Genomic DNA, 15,836 nt, shown 5'->3' with positions numbered 1-15,836 from the left:
TCATTTTGAATTTTCAACATTGCCTGTCGAATTGCCCATTCTTGTCAGTGGCTAGCTAGAGACATTACCATTAACTAATTATAAATTTCCAGCTACATGGGAAATTAAAAGATAAAAAACCAACCTCACTGGTTTAAACTATGGTGCATATATTATACAGTCCAGTCCCTGTATTAGTATATAAAGAAGTATACATACATACATACATGTGTGTGTGTATAATATACAAAAGTATACATAGATATATACATACATGTGTGTGTAGACAGCAAAGACATAAGAGTGTGTTTGGTCGGCTCCATAGAGGAATAATTGGACCGAGGAAACAGCATCTCCGACTAACAAGTCATTGTTTAACGTCATCATACTGCTTTGGACTGCTTGCTTAAGTTTTGAGGGAAAGAAGAAAGCGATGATTAATTATGCACTACTGCCCGTAATTAACTTTGGTCAAATTATATTGTCCAATCCTCAAAAAGGTTGAGGAAGTAAAATGTCATTTCATAGGAGTCTGCAGTCATATATGCGCCTCGAAACCTTAATTTAATAAAGGTTTAGAAAAGTCAGACGAAAGTTTTCAAAAGTCTCCACCATTCTCCTAGTTAATGAAGCTGATTTAATTGTGTTAAAAAAATAATCACTTCATCGTCATGGGCGACAAGAGATTAATAATAATTAAATACGTGCATAAATAAAATCGACTGTCCATGTCCATTGCGTGCGTGCGCATGAGCTGCCATGGAAGATTCTGGCACTTTCCTGCAAGCATACACGGTGGTCAAAAAAAGGCATCTTGATAAAGTAAACTATAGAGGAGGGTTTGGTTTGATACTTTGATTACTGTTTGGAGTCAGAAAGACAGTGACGGGTGGGATAAAGAGAGTTTACCTTTCAATTCAGCTTTCAAGAATATAAACATTCAATTCAAAATCATTTTAAAAATATATTTATTTTACGCTATTATTTCTAGTTTTTTTTTTCTTCATGTGGGTGAGTAAATTAAATTGGTGGCTTTAAATTAACTCTTCAAAGCGATGTTTTGTTTAAACACACAGATATTTGTATAAAAATGCCGTAATTAAGAGGGCATTTTTGTGGCAAGGGGAGCACCGAGAAGCACATATATTAGTCATAAAATGATGGGCAGAAAGAATCAAAGTTGATAAAACTGCCAGATTCCACATCGGAAACAAACACTCAGATCAATAATATGGTGGGATTGAATTATCATAAAAGGTTTTTGAGACGACTGCTTTTGTTGGTTTATTAGGTGTCCTAAGGAAAAGGATAATTATATATGCAATAATTATTCTGTTGGAGGGCGTGGTGGTTAGTGGCTGAGTTTGATTTTTCTCGGCGTTAATTCATGGGTTTCTTTCGGTTGTTGTTGATCGATTGAAAATTCACTATTATTTTTATGGTTTTATTTAATAATTTTTTATTTAATATTATAGATATAACTAGATAATTTCCCGCTCTACGTTGCATGTCAGGTAGATAAAAATTAATGTAAAAAAATTATTAATTAGATGTTTATTTTTTTCTAATAAAAAAATTTAAACCAAATGGAGATTTACTTGACGTGACTTGATCAACTTGACAAGTTCAAAAATAATTTAGACAACCTATAAAAACATAATTTGACTTAAAATAAATATTCAAGACGATATATTTTTTTAAAAAAATATTGGGATGACAACTATTAGGTCGATTCGGGTTAACCAACTAATCTGAATGTTAGGTTGTAAGATTATGATAACATCATAGAAAACAAGTCAAAACAAATTACAAAGTCTAATTTTTCATAAACCCAATCTTGAATGATGAAATTAAAAAAAAAATTAAAAAAAAATAACATGAGTCAACCCAAGTTAACATGCCAAAATCGTGTGCAACCTGGTTCATGAGATCATGATAACCCAATTGAAAGCAAATTAAATTAAATTATGAAGCCCAATTCTCAATAAATCTCATATTAAAAGATGAAACTAAAAAAAAAATCAATTACAAAATAGACAAAAAAAGAGACTTGAGTTAGCCTGGGTTAACCCTACCAAACTTGTGACTCAAGTCATGAAACGAGAATAAACTCATGGAAAGCAAACCAAAACAAATCATGATGTCTAATTTCCAATTAATCCAACACAAAACAGGAGGAAAAAAATCGTGTCAACTTAATTCACTTGTCAAACCCACGGTTTACGATATGAGACTGAGATAATCTCGTAAAAAATAAATTGAAAAAAAAATTATGAAAATCTCAATCCCCAATAAACCTAATGTTGAAGGAAGGAATTGAGATTGAAAAATCAATTAAAAAAAACATAAAAAACAATTTGAGTTAACCCGGGTTAATCTATCAAACCTGTAACCCGATTTATAAAATCAGGATAACCTCATAGAAAACAAACCAAAACAAATCACGAAACTTCATTTTCAATCAAATTTATATGAACCAAAAGTGAAGACCACACATAGTTGTAACTAGATCATTAACACGCGCTATGTTGTGGGTTAGATTAATTATTTTTGTTTGAATATACAAAAGAAACATCCAAACATTGCTAGCATTTTTTTAAATCATATAGAGGTTGGCCGATATGACCTGATTGACTTGATAGATCTAAACGTAACCCTAACAATCGGTAAAAACATAGTTTGATTTATAAAAATTTAAGACAACATCTTTTTTTTATTAAATAACATTGAAATAACAACATATATATTGGATTGATCTGGGCCAACCCTCAGGTTAACCCGTCAAATCCATGATCCAGATTATGAGACTATGATAACCTCATATAAAGAAAATCAAAATAAAATATAAAACTCAATTCTCAATCAACTCAATGTTAAAGAATAAAATTGAAAATAATTAAATAACAAAATAACAAAATACCTAAGTTAACTTGCCAAACCCATGACTCGGGTCATGAGACTAAGATAACCTTATAGAAAGACAATAAATAATGAATTTGATTGTTATCTAAAAACATGAAACAATAAAACAACCTGAATCTACCTGGGTTAACCCGTAAAATATGTGACCCAAGAATAAAACCAGGATAACTTTATAGAAAGTAAACCAAAATAAATAATGAATCCTAATTCATAACCAACTCAATGCTGAATGATGAAATAAAAAAAATACCAATTAAAAAAAGATAAAAAAACTCGAGTCAACAAAGTTAATCCGCCAAACCCGCAACTCGAGTCATGAGATCAAGATAACCTCATAGAAATCAATCTGAAATAAATTATGAAACCTAATTTTCAATCAACCTAATATTGAAGGATGAAATTGAAAAAAAAAATATCTATTATAAAAAGACAAAAAAAAAAACTTGAGTTAACCCCCTAAACTCATGACACAAGTTATGAGACTAAGCTAACCACGTATAAAGCATTGAAAAATAATATTCAAACCACAGTAATTCAAGATAGCCTGAATTAAAACCCTAAAGGGTGTAACTTAACTGGTTAGGCCTTGAGTTTGATTTCTAGAGATCACCAGTTTGAGTCCCACAAACCTTAGGGTTACTGGAGGCTTACATGGTCGTTAACTTCAGGGCTTGTGGGATAAGTCGAGGTGCGCGCAAGCTGACCCAAACATCCACGTTAAAAAAAGATAGCCTGAATTAAATTAATTAAAACATGATTTGAGATATGAAATTGAAAACACCTGTATAAATAGTCCAAAACAATATGCAGGCACGCTCGACTTATAAGGGGCATGTCCAGGATTATGTGTGCAATGTGGACTTGCTATGCTGCAGGTCATATCAATTTTTTTTTTATTGTAAAAACAATATTCGAACCGAGAGGAAATCTTTGGTATTGTGATTGAATCTGGTTAAGCAGGTCAAACTTTAAATCTTCTAACTCTATTTTTTGCTAGTCCGTGTTTTAAATTAAATTATGTGTGAATTATCCTGACGTGACCTAGTCAACTTGGTAAGTCTGAAGACAACCTGAATAACAAATAAAAACATGGTTTGACATAAAAAAATATAATATGACATATTTTTTTAAAAAAATATTGAGATGATAACATATTGGATTGACATCAACTTTGCGACTTAACCGTTAAATCCATGACTCGTATCATGGACTCTATTGAGTTTAATAACTTTGTTGTTTTAAACTATTTTTTACTTAATTATATGTATGATTAAAAAATAGATACTTGCAAATTGAGCACTAACCAAATGTTGAAACACTTATTTGAGATTACGATAATCCTAGAGAAAGCAAACCAAAATAAATCATGAAAACCAATCCAAAACCAACAAAATATTGAAAGATAAAATTAATAAAAAAAAGTCAATAAAAGCCCAACTTTAAAGGAACAAAATTGAAAGAAAAAAAATTAAATGATAAAAAAACCTCAGGTGTACATGCCTGACTGGCCCGACATGCTTGGGTCAACTATATTCTTTTTTTTTTTAAGAGGCAAATGACATGTCAAAATCTAAGCTAAAAATATATTTAGTGAAATTTAGTGTCAATGATGACTTTCTCTCTCTTTAGTCAAAATCTAACAAGTCTCTCTCTCCTCGTCCAAATTCAGGGACCGCAGAGTAAAAAAAAAAAGTCTTAGAGCAAAAGTGAATTTTAAAAAATTAAATGGACTAAAAATGTATATATCTAGTGGAAAGTTGAAGAATCAAAGTTAATTTTTTGCATCAATTTTGAAAGTACCATTTGGCTTCCTCATGTTTTTAACTTTTGTTCTTTATTTTTCAATCTACCCCATCCTTAACAAACTAGACCCAATTAGCTATCAATTTAGCCACTAAAAGCTTAAATTATAAAGAGAAATAATTTGATGATGAAAATATATAAAAAAAACCTATTGAAATCCCCAATTATTTGTGAATGCATGCACAATAAAATCTGCATAGCTATCTTTTTATGATTTATTATAACAATGATGACTTTCTCTCTCTTCAGTTAAAATCCTACAAGTCTCTCTCCTCTCCCAAATTTAGGACCGCAGAGTTAAAATAAAGGTCTTGGAGTAAAAGTGAATTTTAAAAAATTAGATGGACTAAAAATGTATATATCCAGTGGAAAGTGGAAAGTTGAAGAATCAAAGTTAACTTTTTGCAACAATTTTGAAAGTACCATTTGGTTTCATTATGTTTTTCATTTTTGATCTTTATTTGTCAATTTACCCTATCATTAACAAACTAGACCCAATTAGCTATCAATTTAGCCACTAAAAGCTTAAATTATAGAGAAAAAACGTTTGATGATGAAAATAATAATAAAAAAACCCATTGAAATCCCCAATTATTTGTGAATGCGTGCACAATAAAATCTGCACAGCTATCTCTTTTATAACAAATGGCATTGGAATTTATGTTATATTAACCAATAGAAAAGCCGAAGGACTTCGTGCTATATATGATCATGCTACCCTTTTAGTTGGGGGCTAAAATAGGAAAATAAAAGGAAATTAAAGGCTATTCCTAGTAAGGGAATATACAATTGAGTGATATGGATATCTTGTGAATTTGTTTCCTTTTTTATTCAGATTATGTGAATTTGATGGCAATAGGATCTCCTAAACATGTTGAATGTTTATCTACAATGTATAGAAATGTACTTTTGGGAGGAAAATCACAGCGTAAAAAATCCTATCAAAAGAACACAGAGAGAATCCAAATTTTTTTTTCTTTTTTCTTGATGGGTATATAAAAGCTTAGTCATCGGTGTGAACCCCATCAGAGGGCCATAGAGATATGATGGGAACATTTCTTCCTACCACCTCCACCACATACGAGAAAGACGTAGGAGAAAAAAACAAAGAAAATAGTAGCAGCTAGCAAGAGATAATAGAGAGAGAGAGAGAGAGAGAGAGAGGAAAAGGACGGGAGTGCCCTCAATTCTATAGTTTTGTATTTTGGAAACCATCCCATGCACCTCTAAGCGGGAATCTCCTGGGAAATCGATTCTGTCATCTTCCTTGCCCACTCGATCTCCACATTTAAATACTGGGGCGTGGTTTTGGGCTACCTTGCTCCTCGCAGCAAAACAAAAAATAAACATCATGTCCTCTCATCAATATTACTCCTCTATCCATCTCTTCTCTACGGTAATACCAAGCACACCAAGATCTTCCTTTTCCTCCTCTAACAATACTATCCATCCCCTTCCTCCTCCATCAGGTGAGTGGTTTGCCTAATTAATTTCCTAAATGGTCACCTCTTCTTATTCCTTCTGAGTCTCAACGAAACCACACCAGCCACACGCCAACTTTGTACTTTTGGTGTTTTGTTTTTTCTTTTTTCTGCTTAAACTCCATGCATGCGTTTAATTTTGTCGGGTTAATGATGATGATCCCTTGTGAAGTTTGTCTAGAATCCTGCTGTTAATCAAGGAAAGTGATCATTAGCATTACCTTTACCATTTCAAGATTGATCAAATTTCATGCTTTTCTTTGATTTAATCGTGAGAACCACACCAGCAATATATACACTTCTTTTCTTTCTGATCATCTTGGATGGTTTTTGGGTTTAGAAACGCCAAAATGCAAATATTAATTGCCCCGGGCTAGCTGTAAAAACTGTGTCAAATTTCAGTACTGGTTACCATTTTAAATATCTTTCTTAATTTTTCTGAATCCATTCGTACTAATTTCTCTCTCTCTCTATATATATATATATTGTTTTCTTGCTTTCATAAGCAGAGTGTGTGTCTATATATATATATATATATATATATATATAAAAGAATCTATCTGAATTACTTCTACTTAGTGGCAACATCATATATTCCTACCCAAAAGTGCTATAGTATTTAATTTCTTTTCCTAAGGAATTCCACTAAAATCTAGTACATCGATAATAATATTTAATTTACAAATAAGTAACCAGGTACTAATTATATATTACGACTAAGGGAGGTAGTTATTTGAGGTAACCACTATGGCGTCCTTTCAACAGGTGTTTGGCTGTATGGGGCTAGAGGCAAGCAAGATAACTTTCATGCTACTCAAGATGCAGTGCTATATCCAAACCTCGCACTCAAGGTACGCTACAATCTCTAATAAATTATTATTTAATAGCATTTAATATGAAAGATTATTCCAAAAGTTAGTGAAATTCAAATGTTAAATCATTTAAGTTATTGGAGATATATCAATCTCTAATAAATTATTATTTAATAGCATTTAATATAAAAGATCATTCCAAAAGTTAGTGAAATTCAAATGTTAAATCATTTAAGTTATTGGAGATATATATAATTATATATATATAACTGCTGTACAGGATATGCAGACTTGTTTCATCAACAAAATGGTCTGCCATTGATAAACTGGCCTCATCACGATGTTGTGGAGGATGACACAGAAGAAGATGCTGCTAAGGTGATATGAAAGTAGTAGTTTTTTTTTTTTTTTTTGTTATAATACTATTTTATGCACTAAAAAAATAAAAAACTCAATATGAGATTCCTTTCATTTGTTTTTATTGTTGAAAAAAAAAGGTCTCTGTAGCTAAGGAAATAGACGAGCATGTCAAAACTATTAAAGCAATGCTGGAAATGATGGAGGATGGAGAGATAAGCATCTCAGCTTATGACACCGCATGGGTTGCTCTTGTGGAAGACATTAACGGGAGTGGTCTTCCTCAATTCCCATCTAGCCTTCAGTGGATTGCAAACAATCAGCTTCCAGATGGCTCATGGGGTGATGCTGAAATATTTTTGGCGCATGATAGGTTGATCAATACGCTAGCATGTGTTGTCGCATTGAAATCATGGAATTTACACCAAGAAAAATGTGAAAAAGGTTAGTACCGTCCATAAATTGCTATGTTCCAGGGTAGCATGCAGGATCGATTTTCTCCACCCGAGTGTATTCATGATAAGCTAACATGGCACCCGCTTCATCATTATATCAGGTATGTTATTTTTTAGAGACAACTTATGCAAGCTTGAAGATGAAAACGCTGAGCACATGCCCATTGGATTTGAAGTTGCTTTCCCTTCACTTCTCGAGATAGCTAAAAAATTAGACATCGAAGTTCCTTATGATTCTCCTGTCCTGCAAGAGATTTATGCCAGTAGAAATTTAAAGCTGACAAGGTTGTTTCATTACACAAACTTCACTCATAATTGTGTTTCCTAGCTTTCCTGTATATTATATGATAATTGAACTAAAGCGGTCACATCTTTTTACTATTTTGCAAAGTACACAGGAACCTGGTTATCATTACATGTATGTAATGCAATTATTGTGTGTGTGTGTGTGTGTGTGGATAGGATACCCAAGGACATAATGCACAATGTGCCCACAACACTACTCCATAGCTTAGAAGGAATGCCAGGCCTGGAATGGAAAAAGCTTCTAAAATTACAGAGTCAAGATGGGTCATTCTTGTTCTCCCCGTCCTCCACTGCCTTCGCACTCAGTCAAACTAAAGATAAAAACTGCATGGAATATTTAAATAAGGCGGTCCAAAGATTCGAAGGGGGAGGTAAAGTGCTTTAATTATTCCCGTTCTTGACTAGAAATCATTTACTTTGAGGATCTCATGCTTAATTCTATCTGTTTAACCATTTTTTTTAGTTCCCAATGTCTACCCGGTTGACTTATTTGAGCACATATGGGCCGTGGATCGTTTGCAGCGCTTGGGAATATCAAGATATTTCGAATCCCAGATCGACGAATGTGTCAGTTATATTCATAGGTATTTTTCTTTTTTCTACTTAGAGAAATGCACGAAATGTGTAAGAAAACCATTTACTTTTCTAAAATGGTATTTAAAATCACTTCAGATATTGGACCGAAGATGGCATTTGCTGGGCAAGAAACTCTGAGGTCCATGATATTGATGACACAGCCATGGGATTCAGGGTACTAAGATTAAATGGGCACCATGTTTCTGCTGGTAAATCTATTCACGACAAACAAAAATTAAAACAGTAAAGAAACTTTTCCAATTACTGTTATATTTATTAATCCTGGCGTTTTCTTTTATATCTGATAGACGTGTTCAAGCATTTTGAGAAAGGCGGTGAATTTTTCTGCTTTGCGGGGCAGTCAACAGCGGCAGTAACAGGAATGCTCAACCTGTATAGAGCTTCTCAGCTGCTGTTTCCGGGAGAGAAGATCCTTGAGAAGGCCAAGGAATTCTCATTCAAATTCCTAAGAGAAAAACAAGCTGCTAATGAACTTCTAGATAAATGGCTTATAACGAAGGACTTACCTGGCGAGGTATCGTCTAAAACTTGATATTTGATGTACTCTTTGAGCCAATTTTATCAATCTTGCAGCACAAGCAAGTGAAAATGGTATAGAGTACTACTTTATTTTATGCTTAAGAGCACCTTGCTCACCATGGTTATTAAACCCATGGTTTATTGGCTTTCTTGGGTTTCTTTTTAAATTAATTATTTTAAAAGTTGATTAAAAAAAATCAAGTTAATCTATTTAAATCCAATTAAATTTGAATGAGTTAATTTTATTTTTTTTAAAAATTATGTATATATATATATAATAATAATAATAATAATAGTTTATTTAAAAAAAAACTTTTATCTAAAATATTTTGTTTATTTTCTTAAAAAAATTAAATAATATAGTTTTGAAATAAATCCGAGTCGACTTTTAGCAAACTCATGTCTAAGGATAAGGGTGGATTTACTGTGCTGCTCACGTGGCAATTTCAAGTGTCCCTTTCGTTCTACACTGTAATTAATCTTACGGGCCTTAAATTTATTTATAATATATAGGTGGGATTTGCATTGGAAATTCCATGGCATGCGAGCTTGCCTCGCGTGGAGTCGAGATTCTACATAGAACAGTATGGTGGTGAAGATGACGTCTGGATTGGGAAGACCCTTTACAGGTTACACACCCAAGTTGTTAATTTGCTTATGTTCCTATTTTTTAATCGCTTTCTTAATTACAGGCCAGCACTCATACACACACAATGTCTGCTTTATTTATAAGTAGTGTAGTATATGCTTCTTCTTTTTTGTTGCCATAATATTATACGTTTTGGATCGAAGACAAAGAGAACATATACGTATATAGTAGTAGCCACCAGCAATCAACGTGACTGTGTTGAATCTTCCAAAGTTAATTCATAAGTAGTTCTTCGTCTCTTGATACTAGCAAATAAGTTTTTTTTTTCAATTAAATTAAGAACACATCATAATTGTATGGGTGAAAAAGGCTGCAGATGTGAGTCCTAAATTAACAAATTTTATTTTTATGAAAATAATGATAATCAATTTTATTTTATTACATAGGAGATTTACAAAACTTTAAATAGGTCAAACCCAACATTAACTAAAAAAAATACCAAGATTACAAAGGAAGGAAGTATAAAATTTAAAAATAACAAAAAAATCACAAAAAATAGTGAGACTTGTGATATCTAAAGATCATATGGTCTTTGTAGCAATGCATTGGATATTACAGGGAAAACAACCTTTATATTCTCCTATAAAAATTTAAGTGCGATCCAATAATCAAATCAAAAGTTATAACATTTTGATTTATTATTTTGATCTAGCACAACCAAATCTCATCTTGAATCTAGATTTATCCCACTGGTCTTAGGTCATCCATATAATTTGTCTAGTGCAGATTTTTATTTAGTTAGCGTAGACCCATACATGACTACTCAAAATCATTCATTATCTATTCCTCCTCCTAATAAAAGGTCAAGTATTGGACATTGAAGATATCATAATTCTTCAGGTGACGGGGAAGATAAATCCTATAAGCATAATCATTTATCTTCATTATCTATGTCCTGCCCATTAAACTAATCGCAACCAACTCTATTCACATATGTTAAGGCACATCCTGTAGTAAAAAATATGTTCAATCCCATTCAATTATTAGTCTATGAATTCTTTTACATGTAAAGTCCCTGAAAACTCAAGAATTTTGATACAAAATTCAAAATCCTTAAATATATTCTTTTCTCGCTCAAGGGATTATCTTATCTGTATCTACCTTAGATTCTCAGTATTAGTTAGGGACCTATTATCAAAGACAACAATTAAACAAATAACATAAAATAATTGTATGGGTAAAAAAGGCTCTAGACGTGAGCCCCAAATTTACAAATTTTATTTTTCTGAAAATAATTATAATCAAGTCTTTCTTTTTAAGAGGTGTACAAAACCTTAACTAGGTTAGAAAGTAGAAAAAATAATCCAAAATTACAAAGAAAAAAAGCATGAAATTCGTCCAAAAAGTTGATTTTGCAACTATTTGAAAAAAAAATTCAAAAAGTATATATAAAGATAATAAATAGCTTTGAAATATTCCAAAACGCATTATAAAATCCGTCAACAAAAAGTTGTAGGCGTGGTTACTTGGATTTGGCATGCTCTTCATTTTAACTATAAAATTAGAATATATAATTGTTGGTACAAGATAATTGCCATTGTCCAATTATGAGGCTCTTTTTAACGCAGAATGCCATACGTAAACAACAATGAGTATCTCCAGCTGGCAAGACTAGACTACAACAACTGCCAAGCATTACATCGCATTGAATGGGCCAATTTTCAAAAGTAAGTGTCCAAGACAGCACCCAATCTTCAATTATAATGCAACCCCTTGAAGAGTTGATTAGCATTTATTCTAAAAATAATATTGATTTGCAGGTGGTATGAAGAATGCAATCTACGAGATTTTGGGATAAGCAGAAAAACCCTCCTCTACTCTTATTTTGTGGCAGCAGCCAGTGTATTTGAGCCGGAAAGGTCCAATGAGCGACTTGCATGGGCTAAGACTGCGATCTTGCTCGAGATGATCCACTCTTATTTCCACGAGGATAGTGACAGTTCCGGTGCTCGGAGGAGAACTTTCGTGCATGAATTCAGCACCGGTATTAGCATTAATGGAAGGTAAATTTACTGATCCATAAATAATTAACATTCTTCACTGTCTTAAGCTTAATTATCATCAGTTAAGCTTAATTACATTGCATTATTTCACCTCTTGTTGCAGACAAAGATGAAGAAAACAAATCACATATAATAATAGCACCGAGGAGAATTTCAAAGTGCTTGAACTTTTGTCACAACATTGACCAGAAAACAAGAGGCCGGCCGTCCACTCTTATCTGTCTCATCAAATTACTGTACCATATGCCTTTCTTCAAACAGATTAATAAATAATATCATTTTTATTCTCATTTTCTTATGTATTTACTAAATTATTAAACTATATTTGCACAAAATTATCTTGACTTTGATTGAGCAAACACGTGAGCACTTGCTAGTTTCGAATATAATGTCAATGTGCCTTTCTTTTGATAAAATAATAACAATTTGCTTAAGGTTCAAGGAAAGGAAACTGATTATTTATGTGTGATTCTTGTGTGTCGCAGGAGGACGGGTACAAAGAAGACAAGGAAGGAACTCGTTAAGATGCTGCTTGGAACCCTAAATCAGCTCTCTTTTGGCGCATTGGAGGTTCATGGTCGAGACATTAGCCACAGTTTGCGTCATGCTGTGAGTTGCTAACTGAATATAATATGAGCAAAATGAACATTAAAAATATGTTACTCTATTCCAGTATGCCTAAATATAGACTAGTGCAAGTTCCAATGTTCTAATTCAAGTGTGTTTTCTTTTCCCTAACAAATATATGTAGTGGGAAAGGTGGCTCTTGAGCTGGGAATTGGAAGGAGATAGACGCCGAGGGGAAGCAGAACTGCTGGTGCAAACAATAAACCTGACAGCTGGCTATTTGGTCTCCGAGGAGCTCTTGGCCCATCATCCTCAATATGAACAGCTCGCCGACCTGGCAAACAGAATATGCTATCAACTTGGTTATTACCAGAAGAACAAGGTTAGTGAAAGAGACCAGCTAGAGCACCCTTACTAATGTCACTTAGGGATTCGTATTGGTCATTCGGGCAATCGTCCCTTGCAAACCTTGCTACTGCCATGTACACCGTACGAGGTTATCAAAGAGCAGTTAGAATGGTTAAACTGATATAACTTGGGTGCGGTTTCTCACAAAAAGAGTGCTGTGGGGGTGGGGTCTGCATCTCCGATAATACCAACTGGACGCAAATAAGCTTCACAATTTTCTTATACAATTATACATACCATCCTCTTTCTTGTTTGATGAATTTTATATTTCTTCTTAAAATAATCATCCAGCAATTGTTTTTCTTCTACGATTTCTTAGGTGCATGGCAACGGAAGCTACAGCACTATCACCGGTAGCACTGACAGAATCACAACCCCGCAAATAGAATCTGACATGCAAGAACTTATGCAGTTAGTGATCCAAAAGACCTCGGATGGAATAGATACTAAAATCAAGCAAACATTCCTTCAAGTAGCCAAGAGTTTTTACTACACCGCATTCTGTGATCCTGGGACTATCAACTACCATATAGCTAAAGTGCTTTTTGAGACAGTGGCTTAGTCTTTATGTGTATTTATTTATATTATAGCCATTTCATCAGTGCTTTCTTGTAAACGAAAACCACAAATGAATAAAATCATTCAATTTCACAGTAAAGATAGGTATATGGTATGCTACACGTAATCCAAGATTTTTTTCTTTGGTGTTAGTAAACATGTTTTTTTTGTTTAATCTCGGGCTACATGCTGAGCATCAGAAGTGACCAGCAGGTTGATTGAATGGTTCAGACATCCAGGTCTGGATCAAAATGAACCATATGGGACTCGATTAGGTTTTTGATAAATTCTGTCATGCTTCCATGGATTAAAAATGTACGACTTTGGTCGTATTACTCAAGATTTCTTGAACAATATCAATCCCCGAATTCTCAAAAACTTTTGAAAATGCCCTCCACCACAATATAGTAATGATAGCCAGCGGAAAACCAACTTTTTTAGGAATTAATCTCAAATTTTTAGAAATCATCTCAAATTCTTTTTAGGGATTAATCTCTTCAACAGTCTTCCCTGATTATATGGATATCCAAAGTGTGCTTTGTGATAGATATTTGTAAACTCTCTCTTAGTGTTCACCCTATCAAACCCAACCCAGACAGAAAGTCTACGTACAGACATGTGAAAAGCTAGTGATAGATATGTCTCATCCAAAATCATATATAGGACATAAGACACTTGCACTTGTCCAACCAACTACATATTTGTAGGAATAAATTAGATAATCGACATAAATATATGGTAAGCCACATTAATTGAGCTGATACATAAAGAACGTGGCCCTCTTTCGAAAACTTGTTGCAAGGCAGATTGGTTACTTGAATGTATTCAGTGAAATGGCTGAAACACAGAACATGTTACAAAGTGAGCTGTGTTTGAAACAAAAGTGGAGATACCTAAAATCCCTTATCAAGATATTTGGTGTCTCATTGACAAGAAAGTAGACAGGAAATCTCACCCTCTATCTCTTATAAATTTTAAATAATTATTTTAACTTAAAAAATTAAACTATTAAATAAAATTCAAAATATAATTTATTTTATTTTCTAATATATTTAATTTTTATTAAATAAAATAAAATGATAAAATTTGAATCTTTGACTGTTTAATAAATAAAGTTTTGATAATTTATTAAAAAATTATTTCAAACTAAAAACTTAAACTTATTCTTCTAATCATGTTTTATATTTCATGTAAATTTCAATACCTTCATAAAGAATCCGACTTTAATCGGCAACATCGAATGTTGGTGACATGAGATAGTTTTATCAAGTAACTTAGCAAGTGAGAGAGAGAGAGAGAGAGAGAGAGAGAGAGAGAGAGAGAGAGATCGTGGGTTTGCCCTAACTTAGCAAGTGGGTGTGTTGGTAAATTAACCGCATTAATTTGTTATGAAGATAATTGTGTTCTCCACTTTTTCGATGAGGTTAGTGCTGCAGAAGTTTCTTCCAAAATGTACAGTGACAGAATGGCAGACAATGTGACATGAGACCGTGTTTTCAAAGTTGATTCTCTTTTTCGGTCAAAATGCGTAGTGACAGAAGAAAGTTTTGATTTGTGATCGAAATTTGTGACCGTGTGCACTTCGACGTGGGTTTTTTTTTTTTTTTCAATGTATGATCAAGTGTTAAAGTCACAAATCAAGTTGTCACAATTTCGGTTTAAATTTAGTTTGTGAATTGCTTTTCTTTGTGATTGATATGTGACAGAATTAAGAATGATGATGGTGTTATCACCAAAAATAAAAATAAATGATGGTAGCAACAATTATTTGAGAATTATAGATGATGATTTATCAATAATTTCAGTAGGAAAATTAATTATATTAAAAAAATCATTATTAATCATCAATTTTTTTTTATTTATAAAGATTAATTATTTTAGGTTAAACAAAATTAAATCAATTTTTAAAAAAATTATTTGTAACCTATTTGTGACCACGAGCTCCCTTTAAAAATTCAATTTTTTAAATTCCCTCCAACTTTTAATTTATTTTTCTATGGCAAAGTTTTTATAAAATAATATTTTTGTGATTAATTTTGAATTTTTCTATTAAAAAAATTCATAATTTTTTTTTAGAGTGTTTATACAAGTCTCGAGAAGCCTTCGAAAGAAATAATTTTTTAAAATTTCATCAAATTCCACGTGGATGGTTTATTTAAGAGACATGGAAGAGGCTTAATATATCATACATGTCTCATTAATACCTGAAATTATTAACATATCCCATCAAACAAATCTTATTCAAATAGTACCCAATATGAACCGAGGACTGTACATGCTCCGAAGCAAGTAATGGGTTACATGAGGTTGGAAATGGATCAATCATGGCCATGGCAGATGGTAAAGAAAAGTTTTTTCTTTCATTTTTTTTTTATAAATAAAAGATATGTTGATCAAAAAGAAAAGGGAAACATAAGATT

The 15,836-nt window shown here is 32.6% G+C and overlaps 1 protein-coding gene across 1 annotated transcript; it reads left to right on the top strand.

The window, feature by feature from the left end:
- The first annotated feature begins 6,025 nt into the window (after nucleotides 1-6,025).
- Nucleotides 6,026-13,516, top strand: LOC118049193 (ent-copalyl diphosphate synthase 1-like). Its single transcript, XM_035059124.2, is given in 16 exon segments — nucleotides 6,026-6,173; nucleotides 6,951-6,997; nucleotides 7,000-7,036; nucleotides 7,278-7,375; nucleotides 7,495-7,798; nucleotides 7,911-8,094; nucleotides 8,272-8,486; nucleotides 8,579-8,699; nucleotides 8,788-8,900; nucleotides 9,000-9,226; nucleotides 9,745-9,860; nucleotides 11,449-11,547; nucleotides 11,641-11,883; nucleotides 12,369-12,492; nucleotides 12,635-12,832; nucleotides 13,178-13,516. Coding segments are annotated over 16 exon segments (2,487 nt in total). The 5' UTR covers nucleotides 6,026-6,055; the 3' UTR covers nucleotides 13,421-13,516.
- Nucleotides 13,517-15,836: the final 2,320 nt, after the last annotated feature.

The sequence above is a fragment of the Populus alba genome, chromosome 2 (genome assembly GCF_005239225.2).
Source record: "Populus alba chromosome 2, ASM523922v2, whole genome shotgun sequence".
Classification (NCBI taxonomy): domain Eukaryota; kingdom Viridiplantae; phylum Streptophyta; class Magnoliopsida; order Malpighiales; family Salicaceae; genus Populus; species Populus alba.
This window is presented reverse-complemented; position numbering and strand designations above follow the sequence as displayed.